General features: G+C 34.2%; 1 protein-coding gene across 3 annotated transcripts in view; it reads right to left on the bottom strand.

The window, feature by feature from the left end:
• Window positions 1–22,915, bottom strand: part of Pspc1 (paraspeckle component 1) — a 94,721-nt gene that overhangs the window by 44,582 nt on the left and 27,224 nt on the right. For all 3 annotated transcript variants that reach the window (XR_006852292.2, XR_006852290.2, XM_046447481.2), the window contains exons 4-6: window positions 22,530–22,726; window positions 15,907–15,991; window positions 6,954–7,059 (exon numbers count right to left, since the gene is read on the bottom strand). Coding sequence is in view for 1 of the 3 variants with exons in the window: in XM_046447481.2 (XP_046303437.1) it covers window positions 6,954–7,059; window positions 15,907–15,991; window positions 22,530–22,726 (388 nt within the window). In the remaining 2 variants the exon portion in view is untranslated. The remainder of the gene's footprint in view (window positions 1–6,953; window positions 7,060–15,906; window positions 15,992–22,529; window positions 22,727–22,915) is intronic.

Genomic DNA, 22,915 nt, shown 5'->3' on the forward strand with positions numbered 1-22,915 from the left:
AGCCCATTTTATGCCTGCTATTAAAAAGTAATTTTAGCCAGGTCTGATGGCACACACCTGTAATTCCAGCAACTTGGGAGGCTGTCAAGAGGATCACAAGTTCAAAGTCAACCTGAGCAACTTAGTGACACCCTGACTCAAAATAAAAATTTAAAAAGTGCTAGGAATGTAGGTTGGTGGTACAGTGCTTGTCCAAATAAAGCCTTGGGTTCAGTCCCCAATATCAAAAACAAAACCAAAATACCGGTGATTTGTCAAGAATATTAAATAAATCATTTTACAGAAGTGGTCCAAGAATTCAACACTTAGTTAACACTGATACCTTCAATCAAAATATCCCAAAAATCACCAAAATCCTAAAGATCATTTTCTAGAATTTTAAATATTTCAAACTTAAACTCTAAGTTCAAATTATGTGCTATCCGAAGTATTTAGAAAAGTCCTCACTTTATACTAATAATTATTTCAGTGAATAACTGGTCACAACTAGAACACTATATGTGAGACCACTATAAATTATTTATGTTATTATCCTTTTAGATTTTCACCAACATGTTCATATATTAGCAACAGACAACAATCGCCCAGCAGGCTATATCTAAATCTAACAACTCTACAGCATATAATTCTTTATTCCTCTAAGCTTATGAGACCATAAAAATCCCTTTTAAAGTATGTCCTTTGTTTGAATACTTTAGGTATCTCCCCGTCCCCCCATCCTTGTACATCAGCAAATTACTTATTAGAGCTAAATAGCTTTCAGAAAAAGAGAGATGGTCAGGCGGAGATGACAAAACTGCCACTTCTCTCAAAAATTCATAAGCCATTTCAGAAAATGAATTTGTACCTATTCATTAGTAACAAACAATAGGGATCGTTGCTTTGAATTTTGTATATGCCTCACCAGAAGTGAGGCTATCATTAAATCAAGGAATGAATAAGAGAAACAATGCCTATACAGGAAGCAGGAGAAGCTAACAAAACGAAGTGGCCGGTTAAATAACAGGCCAAATTTGACACTACTCACCAAAAGGTGGTACATTTTAAAGAATAATGGTTTATATTAAAACTACAAAGATTTGGAAACTCCCAAGTATCAGTCTGGAACAGTGAAACTTTACCAGTTCTTCCATAACTTTTGCTCTGACCCATAACCAAAACTACCAGTGAACCTCAGGAACACTAATTTGGATTCCTTCCTCAGGAATCTTGAATTTAGGATATGAGTTGTCTGCTCAGTGAGCCTTCTAAAAACACTGGAAAAGAACATACAAATTAATTACTTTGCATTAAAATTCTCAAACTATGAGTTTGGTTAACATGAGTCCCTTTTGATAGATTCCACCCGATTCTCATATTGGCTCTAGATCAGAGTCAGCAAACATTTTTTTGTTAAAGGCCAGATAGTAAATATTTCAGGCTTTGCAGGCCACATAGTCTTAATCCAGCCTCATAAAGCTGTGTCACAACTATTCAACTCAGGCTGTAAAGCAAAGCAGAAATTAATCAACAAAAAATAATATGATGTTCCAATAAAACTTTATTTTCAAAAATAGATAGCATGTAGATTGACCCTGTCCTACTCTACTGACCCCTGTCTGGATGAAACAATTAAAAACTTAACCTGTCATTTGAGACAATATCCTCTACATATGTAATCTGAAAGCCCAATTCAAGGTTGCCACGCCTAAATCAACATGGCATTATTCAGACAGAATGTTGCACTATTTAAACTGTACTCAATATGAATAAATCCTCCCCTGTATTACAAGTACACTCTCCATTCACATTTCAAGAAGCCCCCCCACCCAAATCTACTACCATCATTCTCATTTTAATATACAATCTGTGATATTTCAACTTTCCCTAATAGAGACAATGAGCAAGGTATAGAACTTTTTAAAATGCTAAGCCCATGTCTCCAACACAGAACTACTGAATCAAAATATGTAGTGGGCCTTGAGTTCAAGTTTAAGAACTACTAAATTTAAAAAAAAAAAAAAAAGCAACTGATACTCAAGATACTTCAGAATCTAATCACACAAAAAAAATTATGATTAGGTATAAGATCTAAGGCTCCACTTATTTTTCCCCCCTTCTCCAGATTGGGAATTAAACCCAGGGGTGCTCTACCATGGAGCTACATCTCAGCCCTTTTTATTTGATATAAGGTATCACCTCAAATTTGTGATGCTCCTGGCTTCAGCCTACCAAGTCACAGAAATTATAGGCCTGTGCCACCATTCCACAATGGGATCCACATTTTTAAAAAGTTCCCAAGTGTTTGAAAAACACTGTCCTTGGAAGAGACATAAAACCAGCAGCCTCTGGATATAATTCTTTTTCCCTTTCCTTGGTGCTGGGAATGTAACCTACAGCCTTGTGGATACTAATAAGCAAGTACTCTATCACTAAGCTACATAAGAGGCCCCTGGATATATTTTCTTAATGTTTCTGATCTGTATTTCACAGGCCCTAGGTTGCAACAAGGAATACGCTGTCAAAGGAACCCAACTGGAATCAAACTGCTGCCTTGGCATATAATATACCTTTACTTCCAAGTTTATTATGTGCACATCTGAGACCACACACATTACAGTACCAAGACTTAATTTATTGCAGGGTATTTAAACAGATCTTAAATGCCATTCTTTTCTTCACTGAAAAGCAAAAAGTATTTACCAAACCAGAAATAGAAACTTTTCAGGTTTTAAAATTAACTACTAGCATTTTTTTAATGCGACTTAAAAAAAATAATAACTACTAGCATTCTAAACATTACCAAAATTTTGTATCACCACATGATACAATTATGATAGCTAGAAAAATACTGACATCTGGATATTTATTAGGACACTAACATATCCCCCAAAAGCAATATTTACTACAAGAAACTGCAATAACAAGATATTTAAACTAAAATCTACCATTTCCTCTAGTAGAAATTCTTTCCACAAGAAAAGACTGCAGTATTTAAGTGTTTAAACTACTTCATCTACAGCAAATGAAGCAACCTAACATGAAAACAATTACAAGACAATCATAAAAAAGCCAACCTCATAAAATTTTCATTATTTCTAAATTGTTATGTTTCCAAAAGCTATAAAATTGGGACAGCAGAAAACTGCAACTTAGTAAATACTAGCTAGAAATGATCATAAAAACTACCTAAAAAATGGTCAAATACACTCCATGCTATAGTACAAGATAAACCTAAAAATAAATGATACAGGATAAAAATACATTCTTAAAGTAGTCAAAAGTATGTTATTCTACAAGAGCGAATGTTTCATTTATTACAATAGCAATTATCAGTTTGATTTTTCTCTAAAGAAAAATAGACAACATATTCTTAAAAATATATTTCCATGTATGTCATAAAAGTTATCATCAAGTTGAAGGCTGACAAAGAAAAATAAATATGACCAGATGTGTTTTCCTTCATCCCTCGCTACATTAAAAAATATTAGTATTTAGGATATAAAGTGTAAATCAATTTTTTAATACTTCATAGCTCCATGCTCTTAATTATGTTGGAATATATCTAATGGGAATATGATAAAGAAATAAAAGGTGACATATGAAAACTAACCAAGAAAATTCTACTTTCATTACTAGGCAAGCTGAACACTTACCATTTGACTCCTCCCTTTAAATTGAACAGTGAAAAAAGAGAAAGCACATAAGAGGGCCTAATTTCAAAGCTTTAAAACAAAACAACAAAAAAAATAATAAGAAGAATTAAAACAGTTTAACAATTTTTCCAATGACATTTTATAAAGTAAAGGACGAATATCTCAGAAAACTGCCTTAATATGTTCTTATTAACAAAATGTTTTCCAAATGCAGTCAAGAGAGGTAAAGAGCATTTGTTAATTTTTAGTGCTTGATTAGTTTTACATTAGCAAGAAGCAGTATGAAGCTAGGAACTAAATAAAACTAATAACAAAATTATGAAAGCCTTGTGTCTGTTCATACGATTTTTAATCTCAAAAGTGCTTTTAAAAAGAAAAGATGATATTTCCCCTAAACATAATTCCTTTGTCACACAAATTATCAGCTTACTTATGTACTATTTATTTATTTATTTATTCATTCATTCATTCATTCATTCTGGTACCTGGGATTGAACTCAGGGGCACTTTGCCACTGAGCCACATCCCCAGCCCTATTTTGTATTTTATTTAGAAACAGGATCTCACTGAATTGCTTAGCGCCTCACTATTGCTGAGGCTGGCTCTGAACTCTTGATCTTCCTGTCTCAGCCTCATGAGCTGCTGGGATTACAGGTGTGCACCACCACAGCCAGCTTTTATATACTATTTGATATATATTAGCTCTTCAGAAAAGTGAGAGTTCAGTAACTTTATAACCTAACATAAATACTAATTCTAAGAAATCACAAACATTTCACCATAAGATTCAATATACTTTTTCTATAAAGAGGCAAAGAACAAATATTTTAAAATACTGTGGATCAAAAGTCGTGTAACATTCTTTTTTGAGCTGGAATCTTCTTATGTTGCCCACACTGGCATCAAAACCTGGGCTCAAGCAATTCTTTTCCCTCAGCCAATGGAGTTAACTTGAGTAACTCAGCCTACAGTTACAAGCCCAGTTTTCTTCTTTTTATGAAAAGATTAATACTATTCTTATCTCTGTGATGAAGTACTATTAAAATGGACATGGTAAAAGACTATAGTTTGATGAATTCTGCTCTAGTCAAATTAATTTTGATTATGACGCTTCAAAATATGCAACATGTGCTTCTTCAACTCCCTGAAATATATCATATAAATGAATGTATTATCTTTTAATCCTTTTCTAAGAATATAATCTCATGAAACAATATGTGATCTATTTAGAAATGCCAATAAGCCCATCAGAGTATGTTTAATATCTAAAATTTATTTTCAAACTTCTTTGGATGTCTGTAATATTTTATACTTTATACAACATTAAAATGAATTTCAAATACAACACACTTGGCCCCAGCCCCTGGAAGTGGGGATTGAACCCACAGGAGCTACATCCCCAGTTCTTCTTATTTTTATTTTGAGACAGGATCTTGCTAAATTGCTGGGATTACAGGCATGAGCCACTACACCCAGCTTAAAATATTAAAACTAAGAACCTGTAGTAATTCAATTTTAAAATGTAGTAATATTTCCAATAGCTTTTTTAAAAAAGTAAAATTAGCAATATATTTAATTATTTCCTTCTAGTCCCCTAACTTGATTATTTATGCATATGACATACAAATAGCTATACATTCACTCCAAAAATATGAAAGTCATGCCAGACATTAGTATCAGTTTACTATAAGAAAATTCTTTAGTAAATATTCAGATAAATAAAAAGAACAGGAGAATTTTCTAATTCTCAATGAAAGATTCCTTAAGAAATTCATCACATATGGTTTACATGTGATTATATTTAAAGATAATACCAGTAATTGCTATTTTTCAAATATGGGCCTAGAAAACTTAAACATCCCATTTTCTTCAATAATTTAAATTATCCTCAAATTGACAAATTTAACAGATTTATGTGCAAATATATCAACTAAAAAACCCAAGATGACAGTTTAAAATGTCTACTAATTAAGGAGGAAAAAAGAATTACAAAATAATGGTAGAAATTACTCAATAAAAACTCAGAATTTTTTTTTAATTACTCAATTGATTCAGTAATAGAATTTAAAACTCGATTAAATTAAACCTTTAGTATAACACAAAAAGAATGAAAACCTTTTCTGATTATTTAAAGGCCACATAATTTTTATTCAAGGGTATTTACCTGATAGTAAGATAAATATTCTTTGTTATTATACAACTTAAGATTTACTTTTCTATGTATTCTAGTTAAAAAAAAAAGCTAAAAATTTTCAGAAGAATAAGGACAGAAAGGTCAGGAAAAAGAGTCAATAATTTGAACTGTTAATACTCTTAGCCTCAGAAACTTACTAAAGAAGTCTAAGCTTCTTTTTGAAGTATCATAGCTCCCAACATCAGAGAAGAAAAAAAAAATAAGAGATATTCTTCAGAATAATGGGTTATGTTGGCATTCTTTCAAGATGAAAAATGTAGTAACTCTTCACACATTATCATTAAGAACTTGTAGATTTTAACATATCTGACATAGTCTTGTTTGCTTTACCATTTTGCCCTCCAAAACCAAAACCTGAATCAGATTAAGTTTTTGAATATCTCAGTTTGCAGAAAATTCAGGAACACAGGAATGTGCTAAATCACTGTACTGATGTAATCAGAAAAACTCAGCATGCGAGATACTATGCATAATGAGGCTTTAAAAAAAAAGAAAAAAATGAGAGAGAAAATCAGACAATTCAAAACATCAATTGTAAAAAAAAAAATCATTTATAAGAGCTATGTAAACCTCAGCTTTAATTATTCAACAAAAACTAGCCATTTTTAAGATACGATACAGGTATTTAAAAGAAAAATACACATATTTTAGAGATATGTACTAAAAATACATGTGAAACTATATGAAGTTAGATATTTCAAACAAAATAGTTTGGGAAAGAAAATATGTATACAACCATGTGTTTGTAACTGTTATATCTGGAATGATGGGTATATACTAGTCTCCATTTTTATGTATCTAAAATGTTCCAGAATAAAGACTTGCTAGTATCAGTATAAGGTAAAAATCAGCCAGGAGATGATGCATATAGTTAGGATTTCTAATTTAACAGCTTATATTTTTTAGAAGGGCAGTTAAAATAGAAAGAAAAAAAAAAGGACAATCCATTTCATAAAACATATTACATTCAGTAACTAATTTTATTATCTGTAAGAGGTTAAGCATGGCAACTTCAAAGAGATTAGAAAATATACTATTGTATAAATAAAAATCTAAAAAAATTCCAAATACATGTCACCCACCTGATAATATAAAATATTTTTGGTTAACTATATTTTACTTACATTTTCCATATAGTTTGGTTTAAAGCCTTCCTGCTGTCGCCTCAATTCCTCTTGTTCTCTATGTCGGATCATTTCTTCCTCACGCCGACGATGTTCCTCTTCATGTCTGAAATTATTTCAAACAAAAATTTCAGCACTACAACATGTAAGCCACAACCAGGTACTTTATTTCATATAAAAAATAATTTATACAAATTATAATATGTCAAATTTGTGACTAATGATCGATTATAGTGCCTAGATTTAAACTTCCTTCTTCTATTTTGTTCCAAGTCTAAAAACTCAGCCAAAGAAATAACTGAAATAAAGTAAAGAAACATACACAAAAAACCCCAAGGCAATGACACATAACCTCAGTGGTTATATAGCTCAGTGCCATTGCGCTTGCCTTAGCATATATGAGGCACTGGGTTCAATCCTTAGCAACACATAAAAACAAGCAACTAAAATAAAGGCATTCTGTCCATCTACAACTACAAAAGGAGGAGTACAAAAAGAGGAGTACAACAGGAGGGGAAGGGGGGAAGGGAGGGGAAGGAGGTGGGAGGGAGAGGGGGAAGAAAGAAATCTAAAATCCAAAGACCCAGGAATGGTAGTGGAGTTCCATGCCAGGCTCAACACATTAGCGAGAGATTATCTCAAAATAAAAAGAACTGGAGATATACTTCAGCCATAAAGCACCCCTGGGCTCAACCCCCAAGTACCAGAAAAAGACAGAGGGGAGGGGTGTCTAAAATTTATCAATGACATGGCAGAGGTCTTCAATATATCCAAAACCTACAAAAATTAGCCACCTCAAAGGATGCACTGCCTAGACAAAAATTCTATTGTGTGCAGAAAGAAAAGTTTTATTGACCTCTCTTTGCTCTACTTTTGTTAACCCACCGAAGAACTTCTGAACAGTAGCAGCCCACACTTTTTTTTTTTTTTTTTTTGGTAAATTAAGTTATATAGGACAATCATTTGCTTTAGCTAGCATAGTTAAAGAGTTAAAACAGAGGTCATATGACCTACAAAAACTAAAATATTTATTATCCTATCCTTTGCCAGAAAATAAAAATCTGCTGACTCCTGTTCTAGAGCAAGTAAAACTTCAAGCAAAAATCAACATATGTATGTGTAGGATTACTATTAAATCGGTAATTAAATTATTATATGATCAAATCAGAAAACCTACATTAATATTTAAGGAACAGACTCGTAATATTTAATATTCAATCAATGCAAATTCCAAATTATATATGTCCTAAATGCATACGCATGTGCACACACACAAACACACACAAAAAAAATAGTAATTGAAATAGTGAAGGCTATATTAAACTCATGTCCCATCAGCAGAAATCAAAGGTTAACTTGAATAAACACCTTTCAATATTCAGAATTAAGCTTCAAAACACTGCATTTTGAATGTTGCACAACATTCCCCACAAACACAAAACCACTAACTGAAATATGTGACTTCTTCCACTGCCAGAAGAAAATCTGTTAAGTTACTCAAGAGTAAGGTTTTAGGCTCACAAGAAGTAAAGAGACAATGTTCCTACATGGATTTCAACCAAAATCTATGCTATTTTTAAAATGTTGCCTAACTCTCCAAAATAAAACTATCACACGCTTTAAAAAATATCTTTAGTAAATGCATTAATCAGTTCATAAATTTTATTGTTAACAAAATACTTTCAAATTCATATACTACTGAATATGTACACAGGAACAAGTAAAAACTTCTTATCATCACCACCATCATCACTGTGGTATTGAGATTTGAATCCAGAGGCACTCTATCACTTAGCTATATCCCCAGCTCTCCTTGTGCTTTTTTCAAATTTTGCAGGCCTCAAATTTGTGATCTTCCTGCCTCAGCCTCCTGAGTTGCTTGGATTACAGTTATACATCATCACCCCTAGCTAAAAATTACCTTATTTAAGACAAATGTGTTTTTAAATAGACTTTTTCTGGTTTTTAAAAAAGATCAATATACTAATACTAAATTTCCAATGAGGTTCAGACTGGCACCTCATAACCAACCACATCAGTATTTTTGCAGTAAGGTGAACATGCATGATCTTTGGAAAACATAAAGATTGACAAGATAACAACATAATTTCAAGTCAAGCTTCTCCATCCAACATATTCACATCAGATTCTGCCACTAAATGACACATTTTAAAAACTATTTTTGGTTTTAAAGCTTTGCAGACATAATATGATCCTGCTGGCGGTCAACTTCTAACATATAATTTAAAAATGTGCAAACCAATTTCCAGTAAACTAAACAAATATGTGCACAAATGTGCAAGCATAAATATGTACACCATTATACACTGAGGCATTATTCATAAAAGCAAAGGATAAAGACACATTAATCAGTATATAGGAAAAAAAAAAATCAAGGTTCACTAATCCGAAGGAACATAGCTGTTACAAAAGGGTAGGTATGCATTTACTGATAATGAAAGAATATTTATTGTCAAAAAAAAGGCAAGTAAAAAACAGTGTTCCTGCCAGTGGTGCACACCTGTAATACCAGCTACTTAGGAGGTTGAGGCAGAAGATCACAAATTCAAGATCAGCCTGAGCAACTTAGAAAAACCCTGTCCCAAAATAAAAATTTATAAAAGGATTCTGCTATAGCACAGCAGTAGAGCACTTCCCTGGTATGTGCGAGGTCCTACGTTCAATTCTTAGTCCCACAAAACAAAACCCAGTATTCCTAATTTGTAAGCATAAAGAACAAGATATGAAAAAGTTAACATGACATGGGAACAATCTGATTAAGAGCAATATCCTTGTGATATACCACACCAATGATTCCACAACCTAAATTTACAAGTGGCATAAATATTCCTGTTGTCCATGTTTGCTTTCTATTTTTCTTATTCTGCAAGATGCTCTAAGTTATCTCTTCAGGTAAAGGAGCATTCCCTATGTTATATTCATAAATGGGACCAAAAAAAAAAGAAAAAGAGGTATGACAAATATATCATCCTTTACATCATACTTAATTGAAAATTAATACAATTTTAATTTTATAATTTGTTTTAAATCGAAATCCTCTAACAATCTTCAGATCTCAAATATTTTTACAGGATTCTAAAAACAGAGGATCTAGGCACTAAGCCATAATGCTTACTGAACGAATCTGACTTGCTGCTTTCTGTTTGAATGGTTGGTTTGTAACAGGGTCTAAGTTGCTGAGTCTGGCCTTGAACTCACAATCCTCCTGCCTCAGTCTCCCAATTTGCTGGGATTATAGGAATGTGCCACTGTGCTCAGATGCCTTCTGTTATTTTTTAAAATTTATTTATTTTAAATATTTATTTTTTTAGTTTTAGGTGGACACAATATCTTTATTTTACATTTATGTGGTGCTGAGGATTGAACCCAGTGCCTCTTGAATGCTAAGTGAGCACTCTACCACTGAGCTACAACCCCAGCCCGCCTAAGCTTACAGTACATTCTATGGACCCATTATCTCTCTATTATGGTTTGAATCTGTAATGTCTCAAAAGGTCATATATTGAAAAGCAAGGTCCCCAATGCAGCAATTCAAAAATAGAGCTTTCGGTCAATGATCAGATCATGGGTGCTCTGACCTTACCAGTGAATTAACTCATTTGATGAATGAATTGATAGCCGAATGAACTAATGGGAGGTAGAACCTACCTGGAGTAAGTGGGTTATAGGGGCATGTCCTGCAAAGGTGTACATGTCCCCAGCTCCTTCCTGTCTTTCTCCCTCTTTGCTTCCCTCTGTCAAGTATTGACATCATGATGTTCTGCCTTACTAATCATGCAGCTAACTGATCATGGACTGAATCCTCTGAAACAGTAAACCAAAATAAAAGATTCTTTCCTTCTCTAATTTGTTCTGTCAGGTATTTGGGTTATAGGAAAGAAAAGCTGACCCAACACATCATAAGGACTTTAAAATAATGTGCTGGCTGTGCATAATGGTGTACACCTGTAATCCCAGAGATTCAGAAAGTTGAGGTAGGAAGATTAAAAATTTGAGTCCAATCTCTGCTATTTAACCCTGTCTTGAAATGAAAAAAAAAAAAAAAAGCGTTGGGGGAAAAAAAGTGTTCAGTGGTAGAGTGCCCCTGGCTTTAATCCCCAAAACTGTGAAAAAAATAATGATAATATATTGAAAGATTTAGGAAATAAATGGATAGGCAGGAAAGTGTTGAGAAGAAAAGAAACGAAGCAAAAAGTAAATGATGAAAACTACTACACAGCCAGGTACAGTGACACGTGACTGTAATACCAGTGACTCAGGAGGCTGAGACAGGAGGATCACAAATTTAAGACCTTGCTGAGGTCCTTACTCAATGTACTCAGACCCTGTCTCAAAATAAAAATAAAAAGGTTGAGGATGTAGCTCAGTGATAATTTGCCCCTGGTTAAATCTATAGTAACCCCTTAAAAAAAAAAAAAAAAAACACTAGTAAGTAGACAAGTCACAGGTAGAACCCAGCCTCTGAAGAATTAAGTGGCTCATGAAAATTTACGTAATTTATTATAGCATTGAAAAAGAAACTAAAAACCTTTCTAACTCCAAAGAAATTCTTTAGTTTCTCTGAAAACATACTTTTCTAAGCAAGGTTTTTCTATTCCAACTAAGGTAAAAATATAAAGGCAGAGTCCAGGTTATTTGGTTTAACAATTAAAGCTATCTTACTCAGTAGCAGTTTTAGCCAGATGATTTTCTTTTATTTTAAGACAAGTTATCATATTTTTTAAAATCAAAATTCTTAGGAGGCGAAATTGGGGCTATTATCAGTTGGTAGAGTGCTTGCCTTACCCTGGGTTTAATCCCTGCACCACCAAAAAAATAAATAAAAAAAATAAAGAGTTCATTTCAAAAGTGAAATAACTTATGTCATTTGTTCCCTACACTATATCCAAAACCTATAGTACTTTAACAGAAAACTTGCAAAAATAGTACAACACTCCTATGTATACCTCATCTAATTTCTATTAAATAATACATTTACCTTACCAAGATACAATTATAAAAATCAGGAACAAACATTGGTAAAATATGATAATTACCCACTAATAACTATAAACCTAATTCAATTTTCCCCTCTAATGTTGTTCTGTTCCAGGACCTTATCAGAATCCCAAGCTGCTTTTAATTATTATTAGCCTCCTCCAGTCTCTTAACACTTCAGTCTTTCTTTCATGAACCTGACACTTTCTAAAAGAAAAAATTTTTTAGAAGACCCTTTAATTTGGGTTTGCCTGATGTTTTGTCATAACTGAAATGACAATATGCCTATTTAGCAATAAAACCACAGAAATCATGTTGTATCCTCATTAAATAGTATCAAGGGGTGACTGAAGTCAACTGATTTAATATGAATGATAGGAATTTTAACACAGTTTTCAAGGTGTCTGACGGATTTTATTCACTTTGTTTTCTATTTGTACTTAATACAAACTTGAAATTATGCAAAAACCCTGTTTTTCAAACTTTTGCCTACCAACTTTAGCTTCTTTCAATAAATCTTCTCTGTAATAATTATTACTACAGTTTTTGCTGATCAGTGACATTATTGCTTTCATTCTTCCTGCATCTATTAATTAGACTCTTACTTTAAAGGGGAGCTGCCCTTTCTAGCCCTCTAATTATTTATTTATTCAATTGCTCTTATCAGTATGGATTCATGAATATTTATTTTATTCTATGGCTTAAAATCAAATGTTTGAAAAAACCTGACAATTACTGTTTATTTTGTTGCTAAAATCATCCTACTCTGGGCATAAGGAACTCCTTCATAAAGCTCCCAGTTCTTCTGATATACTCTATCCTTTTTTGAATGCTTCTTTACTCTTTGGCACAAGACATTATAATCACATCGTGGGCTTTCAGTGTTTCTATCAACCCTCATTTCTTATATGAGAGTTCTTAGAAACAAAGATGTGGATACTAAATATACTCATATTTACTAGGATACCACTAATTCTAGGGCCTCTTGGTCAATGGAGTCATGAAATATAAGTATATATTAATTCACACATAAAAACATCTGTATTTCTGCATGTGTTCATATTAAACATCACTGAATTCATTATTATATCTGTCTCCAAACCAGCACCACAGATTCACTTAAATTTTAGCCTTTTGGAGAAAATAGGGTCTCATTATCTCTATTTATGTTCATATATCTCTATATATGTTCACCTAAAGGTACATAAACCAGGTGCAGTAGCACATACTTGTAATCCCAGCTACTCATGAGCCTGAGGCAGAAGAATTACAAGTTTGAGGCCAGGCTTGGCAATTTAGCAAGAACCTGTTTCAAAATACTGCTGGGTTCAATCCCTAAGATCAAAAAATGATAAAGATAATCTGGGCCAGTCTCAGGGGATCCTTAAAGCACCATAAGGTGAAAAACATTTGAGAACCATGGCCCAAAATTAGGAAAAAAACATATCAAGAACAATGGTCTGAGGAATATATTCCTTCAGGCATTCCATCCTGCCTGCCCATCTATCTGACCTCAAGTGAACTTCACAAACTTCTAGACAAATGGCAGTGTCTGATAGAAATGCCCAATAAATGTTCTTTCTTAACACTTAAAAAAAAAAAAAAAACTTTCAAAATTTAAAGATGCATGCAATTTATTATGACTAACCTTAGGTTTTTATAAGTTTTAGAAAGTATGTGTTTAATGTACATATAAATACATAAAAATTATTAACTAAGTGGAATTCTAGTTTCCTATTTTAGGAAACAGAATCCTGGTGGCCTTCCCAGGCAGTGTGGTAGGGAAGCAGAATCTCCCTGCCATTACTGAGGGACTATTATGGCTGTCATATCTGCTTCTATATTCAATCTGTAGCAAATATTGCTTTACATAAAGAAAATCACGTAAGTGTATGTGTGTGTGTGTGTATGTACGTGTGTGTGTATATATGCTTATTTTAGTAGCCCATCTGGTTATTGTGGATATTCTCTGATACTTCACCAAAAACTTGACAAGCAGTGTTTTCTTTTTTTTTATTTTGAGACAGGGTGTCACTAAGTTGCAGAGTTGTTGGGGCTGACCTTGAACTTGTTATCCTCCTACCTCAGCTTCCCAAGTGGCTGGGATTATAGGCATGTGCCATCACACCTGGAAATTTATTACTTTTTAAAAAGTAATTTTTCTTTCTCTGAATAAGTACACTGCACAAAAACTGAAAGACTAAAATGAAAAATACACACACACTTCAGTATGATTATATTGTTCATTTGTAATTGGTTCATTTGTATTTTGGTATCCTACTCTGGGCCACCCCAACCCACTCCACTCCACATGCATGTTATTTGTTTTGATTATTTAGGGTTTTTTCTTTTTCTTTCTTTTTTCTTTCTTTTGAGGGGGGAGGCAGTCAAAAGGTAGGGTACAATTACAAAAAGTCTAGCTGTCAAGTCAAAATATAAGAGGAAGCTAGATTTAGATAAGGTTTTAAGTTAGGGGAGGTATTTGTGTCCTTTTTGTTAAGAGTAGATTTGAATTAATTAATTAATCGGTCAATCTATCTATTTATTTATTGGTGCTGGGAATTGAACCCAACAGCACTTAACCACTGAGCCATATCCCCAGCCCTTTTTATTTTGGGACAGGATCTCACTAAGTTGCTTAAGGCCTCGTTAAATTGCTGAGGCTGGCTTTTAACTCATCATCCTCCTGCCTCAGCTTCCAAGAGCTGAGATTACAGGTGTCTGCCACGGTGCTCAGCTAAATATGTTCACATAAAAAGAGAAGTTGAAAAACAATCCCTGAGGTAGGACATTCATGTGAGCAACTGCTGCACTGGAACCACATGGCTTGGCTCTAAAATCAAGTTTAATTCAGTAGTTCTGGAGGTTAAGTTTGAGACTTTGCATTTCTAACAATTCTCTGGGTAAGAATGCTTATGCTGCCTATTCAAGGACTATAATCTGGAAATGACTTGGGTAAAGTAAAATCATAGTAGTTCCAAAACAGATACACACACACACACACACACACACTACAAATATTGATGTAAATAGGTACAAAGACAAAACTACAAAAATACATCAAAACATACTGAATATCACCTATCTGCAAACTAGAAAAACTTCAGACTCAGTTTTTCACTTTCTTCTCTACTTTTACTTTCCACGAACAAGTTACTTCTAACCACAAATACTTGCTATTTTTATAGATCTTTCAAAATCAAAATTTCTAAGTTTGTTTCAACCATCATAACCTTGTTCAGGACATTTCCTTATTATAGTTTATAAAGAGATTATGTATCCCATTATACTTCACAATAAAATACTGTAGGCACAAGGAAAACTGTCAAATGTAAAAATTATATCTTATGAATCAACCACAGTCTTCCTCCTTCCTTCTTTCCTTCCTTCCTTCCTTCTTTCTTCCCTCCCTCCCTCCCTTCCTTCCTTCCAGGGGTTGAACCCAGGGCCTTGTGCATGAGGGGCAAGCATTCTACCAACTGAGCTACATCACCAGCCCCCAGTTAATCATTATGGTTAACTTACGTACTATGATTTTAAATGCTTTTTACAATGGAGTCCACTTCCATAAATCTTTTCAACAATTATCAGAAGCAAAAAATACATAAGGGACATCTAGTAATGTCACACATGAAAAAAAAAAAAACTAATGGCAATTCAAACATATCCAAACATATCCATCTCTGAAAATAATATCTAACAAATCATATGCAACATTACCTAAGCTCATTATTTAACTCCAAAGAATATGCAATCAAAGTACCCTTAACCAGCTAAAAAAATCTTAAGAAAATTATTATCCCCTACATGGAGTCAAAAATAAACAATTTTCTTATTTATTTGTTTTCAGCATATTCCTACTTGTATAACTTGTTTATAATGGGTAGTAGGACATTTATTTAAAACTCACACAATTACATATTTTCACGTTTATGTTACAGTGATGTTGCTTTACCTCAGCTGTATTTGCTTTCGTTTCTGCAGCTCTTGGTTTCTGAGTTCTTCTAAGCGTCTGAGTTCTTCTTGACGTCTCATCAGATCTAGAAAATATTGACTACACATTAATATTTTTAGTTTATTTTCTGTGTTTTTATGTCAACAAGAATAAAAAATTCTCTATTGGTGTCAAAATATGTGTACAATTATATTATAAATTTGTATATTGTATAATTAAGTCTGGCACTTAAGAATCAGACCAAACAGATATAATGAACTAGGATACCGCATAAAACCCAAAGAACTCTCTCAACACAATTAGCACTATGTTAATGTCTTATGAAGAAGTGCAACAAGGAGAAAAATCCTGAAAGAAGGGGGCAGAGCAGGGAAGCTCAAAAACAATGTGAACGAGACCACTTTCAATGCCTAGAACCTAAAAAAAATAAAAAACAAAACAGAGATGCTTTAACATCTCAGGTCATATTTCCTCACTCTTAACAACAGTATAATTAACTCAAAGCCTCTAACAATCAAATTATCAGTTAAGCACAGTTACCTGATACTTAGCAGGGTTACTATGATTTTTAAAATAAAACTAATATTTTACACTTACTAAACTGTATGTTAAAAGTTGCTAACATCCGAGCTGGGCACGGTGGCACATGCCTGCAACCCCAGCAGCTTGGGAGGCTGAGGCAAGAGGATCTCATGTTCAAAGCCATCTTCAGCAACAGTGAGGTGCTAAGGAATTCAGTGAGACCCTGTCTCTTAAATGAAATACAAAATAGGTCTTGGGATGTGACTCAATGGTTGAGTGCCCATGAGTTCAATCCTCAGTACCTCTCCTGGCAAAATAAAGTCACTAAGATCCAAAGATACTGAGATTTTACTAAAGTTTATACATTTATGCCCTAGCATGATAAATATCTTTCTAGGGGAAAATTACTAAAAATAAGTGATGTCGAATTATCTACAATTCTGCTTTCTGTAGTTGCAGTTAATCACAGTGCAAAAATGTTAAATGAAAAATAAACAATTCAAAAGTTTTAAATAAATGTTACAATATAGGTATAATTATTTTATTGTTGTTAATTTCCTACTGTGCCTGATTCATAAACTCAACTTTATTCACAGGTACCTATGTACAGCAGGAGAAAACAAGAGTATATAGAGAGCTCAGTACTATCCCCACCAGCAAGCTTCCTTGGAAAGTAGTCACCCTCGGGCTGGGGTTGTGGCTCAGCAGTAGAGCACTCGCCTAGCATGGGCAAGGCCCTGGGTTCGATCCTGAGCACCACATAAAAATAAATAAATAAAATAAAGGTCCATTGACAACTAAAAATATTTAAAAAAAAAAAGTAGAGTGCTTGCTTCTCATGCGTGGGGCAATGGGTTTGAATCTCAGCATCACATAAATAAATAATAAAGGTATTGTAACAAACAACCCAATCAACAAATGGGCCAAGGACATAAACAGACACTTCTCAGAGGAGGACATACAATCAATCAACAAGTACATGAAAAAATGCTCACCATCTCTAGCAGTCAGAGAAATGCAAATCAAAACCACCCTAAGATACCATCTCACTCCAGTTAGATTGGCAGCCATTATGAAGTCAAACAACAACAAGTGCTGGCGAGGATGTGGGGAAAAGGGTACACTTGTACCCTTACTTGGTGGGACTGCAAATTGGTGCAGCCAATTTGGAAAGCAGTATGGAGATTTCTTGGAAAGCTGGGAATGGAGCCACCATTTGACCCAGCTATTCCCCTTCTCGGTCTATTCCCTAAAGACCTAAAAAGAGCATGCTACAGGGACACTGCTACATCGATGTTCATAGCAGCACAATTCACAATAGCAAGACTGTGGAACCAACCTAGATGCCCTTCAATAGACGAATGGATAAAAAAAATGTGGCATTTATACACAATGGAGTATTACTCTGCATTAAAAAATGACAAAATCATAGAATTTACAGGGAAATGGATGGCATTAGAGCAGATTATGCTAAGTGAAGCTAGCCAATCCCTAAAAAACAAATGCCAAATGTCTTCTTTGATATAACGAGAGTAACTAAGAACAGAGTAGGGTCGAAGAGCATGAGAAGAAGATTAACATTAAACAGGGATGAGAGGTGGGAGGGAAAGGGAGAGAGAAGGGAAATTGCATGGAAATGGAAGGAGACCCTCAGAGTTATACAAAAGTACATACAAGAGGAAGTGAGGGGAAAGGGAAAAATAATACAAGGGGGACAAATGAATGTCAGTAGAGGGGGCAGAGAGAGACGAGGGGAGGGGAGGGGAGGGGAGGGGGGATAGTAGAGGATAGGAAAGGCAGCAGAACACAACAGACACTAGTATGGCAATATGTAAATCAATGGATGTGTAACTGATGTGATTCTGCAACCTGTATATGGGGTAAAAATGGGAGCTCATAACTAAGAACAGAGCAGGGAGGAAGAGCAGGAAGAAAAGATTAACATTAAACAGATACATGAGGTGGGATGGAAAGGGAGAGAAAAGGGAAATTGCATGGTAATGGAGGGAGACCCTCATTGTTATACAAAATTACATACAAGAGGTTGTGAGGGGAATGGGAAAATAAACAAGGAGAGATATGAATTACAGTGGATGGGGTAGAAAGAGAAGATGGGAGGGGAGGGAGGGGGGATGGTAGAGGATAGGAAAGGTAGCAGAATACAACAGTTACTAATAGGGCATTATGTAAAAATGTGGATGTGTAACCGATGTGATTCTGCAATCTGTATTTGGGGTAAAATTGGGAGTTCATAACCAACTTGAATCGAGCTTTATAATGTTTTGAACAACCAATAAAAAAAATTAAAAAAAAAAAAATGGGAGCTCATAACCCACTTGAATCAAAGTGTGAAATATGATATATCAAGAACTATGTAATGTTTTGAACAGCCAACAATAAAAAATTTTAAAAAATAAATAAATAAAGGTATTGTTATTCATCTACCACTAAAAATGAAAAAATAAAAAAGGGACTCTCAAAATAATTTTTCCTTTAAAAAAAGGACTCAATACACAACACAGCTCAGTGGCAGAATGCTTGTCTATTATGGTGCAAGGTCCTGGGTTCACTGCCCAGTATTACAAACAGAAATAACAATGTAATAAAGCAATTATAATACAAATTCAGGATTATTTTAGACTCCTTTACAGAAACACAAAATGCTAGAAGATTCTAAAACATGTTACCAATTAAGAAAGAAAGGGTAGGGAAAGATAAATGATTTCACACGTATAACAAGGATTATAGATAATATTTCAGCACATGCAAGAGCTCAAGAAATACTGTTTCAGCCAGGCACAGTGGTACACACCTATAATCCCAATGGCTTGGGAGGCCGAGGCAGGAGGATCCCAAGTTTAAAGTCAGCCCCAGCAACAGTGAGTTGCTAAAGCAACTCAGTGAGACCCTGTCTCTAAATAAAATACACAATAGGGCTGGGGATGTGGCTCAGTGGTCAAGAGCCCCAGTTCAATCCCCAGCACCCACCCCCAAAAAAGAAATACTGTTTCTATGTCCTTATTACAGAGGATAATTGAGAATAAACAGCAATAAGTAATGAACAGTAGTCAAGTCATGCCTGAACCTATATACAGTAAGGTTAAGATTTAAGCACATATGAGAATTATGATTAAAGATGGGGCTGAGAGTATAGCTCAGAGGTAGAGAGAATGTTCAGCATAATAAGACATAGATTTCATCCCAGTACAAGAAAGAGGAAGGGAGGGTACAAAAAAGACAGGGAGGGAAGATTAAGTCAATGCCATAAATCCAAAAAAATAAGAGGTAAGATTAATAAAAATTACAGGAAAATCAAAAGGATGACCAGATATAGTTATTTCCTTGTCCTTCTTTCTTTGGTAGTTGGGAATCATCATTTAAAGGAAATAAATATACTTTTATTACTTAATTTATAAATACAAAAGCAAAATTTTGTAAAAATATTAAAAGAAAAAAAAAGGCAATACAACAAAGAAAAGCTCAGTAGTGGAAAGAAAGAAAGTAACAGAAAAATACATGGTGAAGAGTTTATACTATCTGCTTAGAGTTGTATTAAGTTAGGGTAACAAAGATAAGAAAATTCAAGAACTATGCTGATGATCAAAAACAGATGGTAAGGCAGGAGGATCACAAGTTGAAAGCCAGCCTCAGCAAAAGTGAGGCGCTAAGCAACTCAGTGAGACCCTGTCTCTATATAAAATACAAAATAGGACTAAGTTCAATCCCAGGTAACAACCCCACCCCTACCCCACCTCCCCAAAATGGGCTGGGGAATGGCTCAGTAGTCCGGAGTCCCTGGGTTCAAGCCTCAGTACCAAAAAATAAAAAATAAAAACCCCAGATGGTAAATACCTGAAGTCCCAACTTATTTGGGAGACCGAGGCAGGAGGATGGTTTGAACCAAGGAGTTAGTGGCCAGCCTGAGACTAATTTAAAAAAGGGGGGGGGGGACTAGGGATGTGGCTCAAGTGGTAGAGCGCTTGCCTAACATACGTGAGGCACTGGGTTCGATTCTCAGCACCACATTAAAAAAAAATGAACTAAAGATATTGTGTCCATCTAAAAAACTAAAAAATAAAAAAAATTTTAAAATTTTAAAAAAGGGCTGGGGATGTGGCTCAAGTGGTAACGTGCTTGCCTGGCATGCGTGGGGCGCTGGGTTCGATCCTCAGCACCACATACAAATAAAATAAACATGTTGTGTCCGCTGAAAACTGAAAAATAAATTTAAAAAAAAAAGGCTGGAAGGGCTGGTATATCTGTAATTCTAGCAACTCTACAAACCAAGACAGGAGAATTAAAACCCACACCTTATACTTTATCCAAAAAGTAACAGAAATTTACCAAAATGATTTAGAGTTGAATGAACAAATATTTACCTTTTAAAGAAACAATAACTCTGAAGTATATTAAATGGTTTACAGAAGGCAAACATCAGATAGAAGAAAGTCCCATAAACATACTGCACATAGGCAGAGAGATATCTGTAGTGCCTCAATCTCTGTGGACAGCTAACTGAAGATAAATATTAACTGAAATGCTAACTTAAAAAACAAAAATGAAAAACTTAAGAATAAAGTAAAAGAGCTGGGGCTATAGCTGCTCAGTAGCAAACAGCTAGCATGTGTGAGGCACTAGGTTCAATCCTCAGCACCACATAAAAATAAACTAATAAAATAAAAGCATTGTGTTCATTTACAACTACAAAAAAATAAAAATAAAGAATAAAGTAAAGAGCCAGGCTGGGGATGTAGCTCAGTGGTAGAGTATGAGGCCCTGAGTTTGATCCCTAGTACCACCAAAAACAAAAATAAATAAACAAATAAATGACCTGAAGAAGAGAAAGTAATCCTATACTTAAAGAAAATAAAACTATCAGGCGTAATGGCAAAGAGTGGTGGCAGGAAGGACCAGAAAAAATTATTTGGAAAATTAAAGATCAAAAAAGGGAAGAGAGATGTTCATGAACAATAAAGACAGGTATTAAAAAAAAAAAGCTAAAGACGACAAAAAGGGAAGTGAGCTTCTGACACGTTTAAAAAATGGTTTATCATATTATTAGGTATCCGAGTAGGGAATGAGAGAACATTATGGCCCATTAGCAGTGCTCTTAGAAGTTCTGTTAGCATAGTCTCAAGTACCTTCCAGCTCATTACTAGGAATTTACTCTTTCTAAATCCCCGTATCCATCAGCGCATATGGATCTTTTATATCTCTTCTAGGTTATCCATCTATATCATTTTGGCATGTAGCAATAATTTATAAATCAACAGTATCTGTCCTAATTTCCAACAAATAATCTTGATATATGGTTTCATGACTTAACTAAAACTATCAAGAATTGCCCACTATACTTCTCTTTTTGCCTCTAGAGTATATATTTGCTACTGGCAAAATTTAACACCACTGAATTATCTCTAACAAATTACTCAACATAGGTAGAACTTATATAAGACTGAGCAAGCATCGTTAATCCAAAAACCTGAAATCTGAAATACTCCTAGTCCCAAGCATTTTGCGTGCTTACTCAACCTGAAATAATTTCATGTTTTTATAAAAGAAATTCTCTCAGAAAAAATAATTTTTTTGCTGTTCTTTTCACATTTTTCTTTTTTTAATTTGTTCTAATTAGTTATACGTGACACACTAGAATGCATTTTGACAAACCGTACACAAATAGAGCATAACTTTTCAATACTCTGCCTATAGATGGTGCTGAGTCACACCAGTAGTGTAATCATACTATGTGTATATCATACATGTATAATAATGTCTATCTCATTTTACTGTCCTTCCCATCCCCGCCTTCCCAGCCCTCCCCTCACTCCTTTCTGCACAATCCAAAGTTCCTTCATTCTTCCCTACGCACCCCTCAGTCCCTGACTATGGATCAGCATCCACTTATCAAAGAAAAAATTTGCAGCAAAGAGAAATATTGAGTTCCAACTCTTGTCTTTAGACTCCTAAATAGGAACTTAAGTACTAATACATGTCAGTGGACACATAAATAAATCTCAAGAAGAAAATACCACACCATATCTATATGAAAATATCACACCATATCTATATGAAAATATCACACCATATTTATATGTTTTTACCTTGCCTCATTAGCATTAATTGGTGTTCATGCCTAGCTGCTTCCATTTCTGCCTCCAGTTTTTCTTTGGCTTCTCTGATGTTTCTATCAACCTGCTCACGCTGCTGTTTTTCCATTTCATCAAGAGCCTTCCATCGAGATGCATACTCAAACTCAAATGTTCCAGGTTGAGCAAAACGTGGTGGCTGTTCTCTTTCCCTAAATTTACATTAAAAACATAAAGAAATGTATGCTTAAAAAGTAAACAACAACATCAGAGAATACTCTACCATTTATTGAGCATTTATAATGTTCAAGGCTCTTCATCACATAGGTAGTACTCTGATTACATGGCAAAATGTAATATTTTAGTAATAAAAGCTGTTAGAAATCATTGTTAGTAAATAA

This window comes from Marmota monax, unplaced genomic scaffold (genome assembly GCF_021218885.2).
Source record: "Marmota monax isolate L192 unplaced genomic scaffold, Marmota_monax_Labrador192_F-V1.1 WCK01_AAM20220418_F8-fsc00043, whole genome shotgun sequence".
Taxonomy (NCBI): domain Eukaryota; kingdom Metazoa; phylum Chordata; class Mammalia; order Rodentia; family Sciuridae; genus Marmota; species Marmota monax.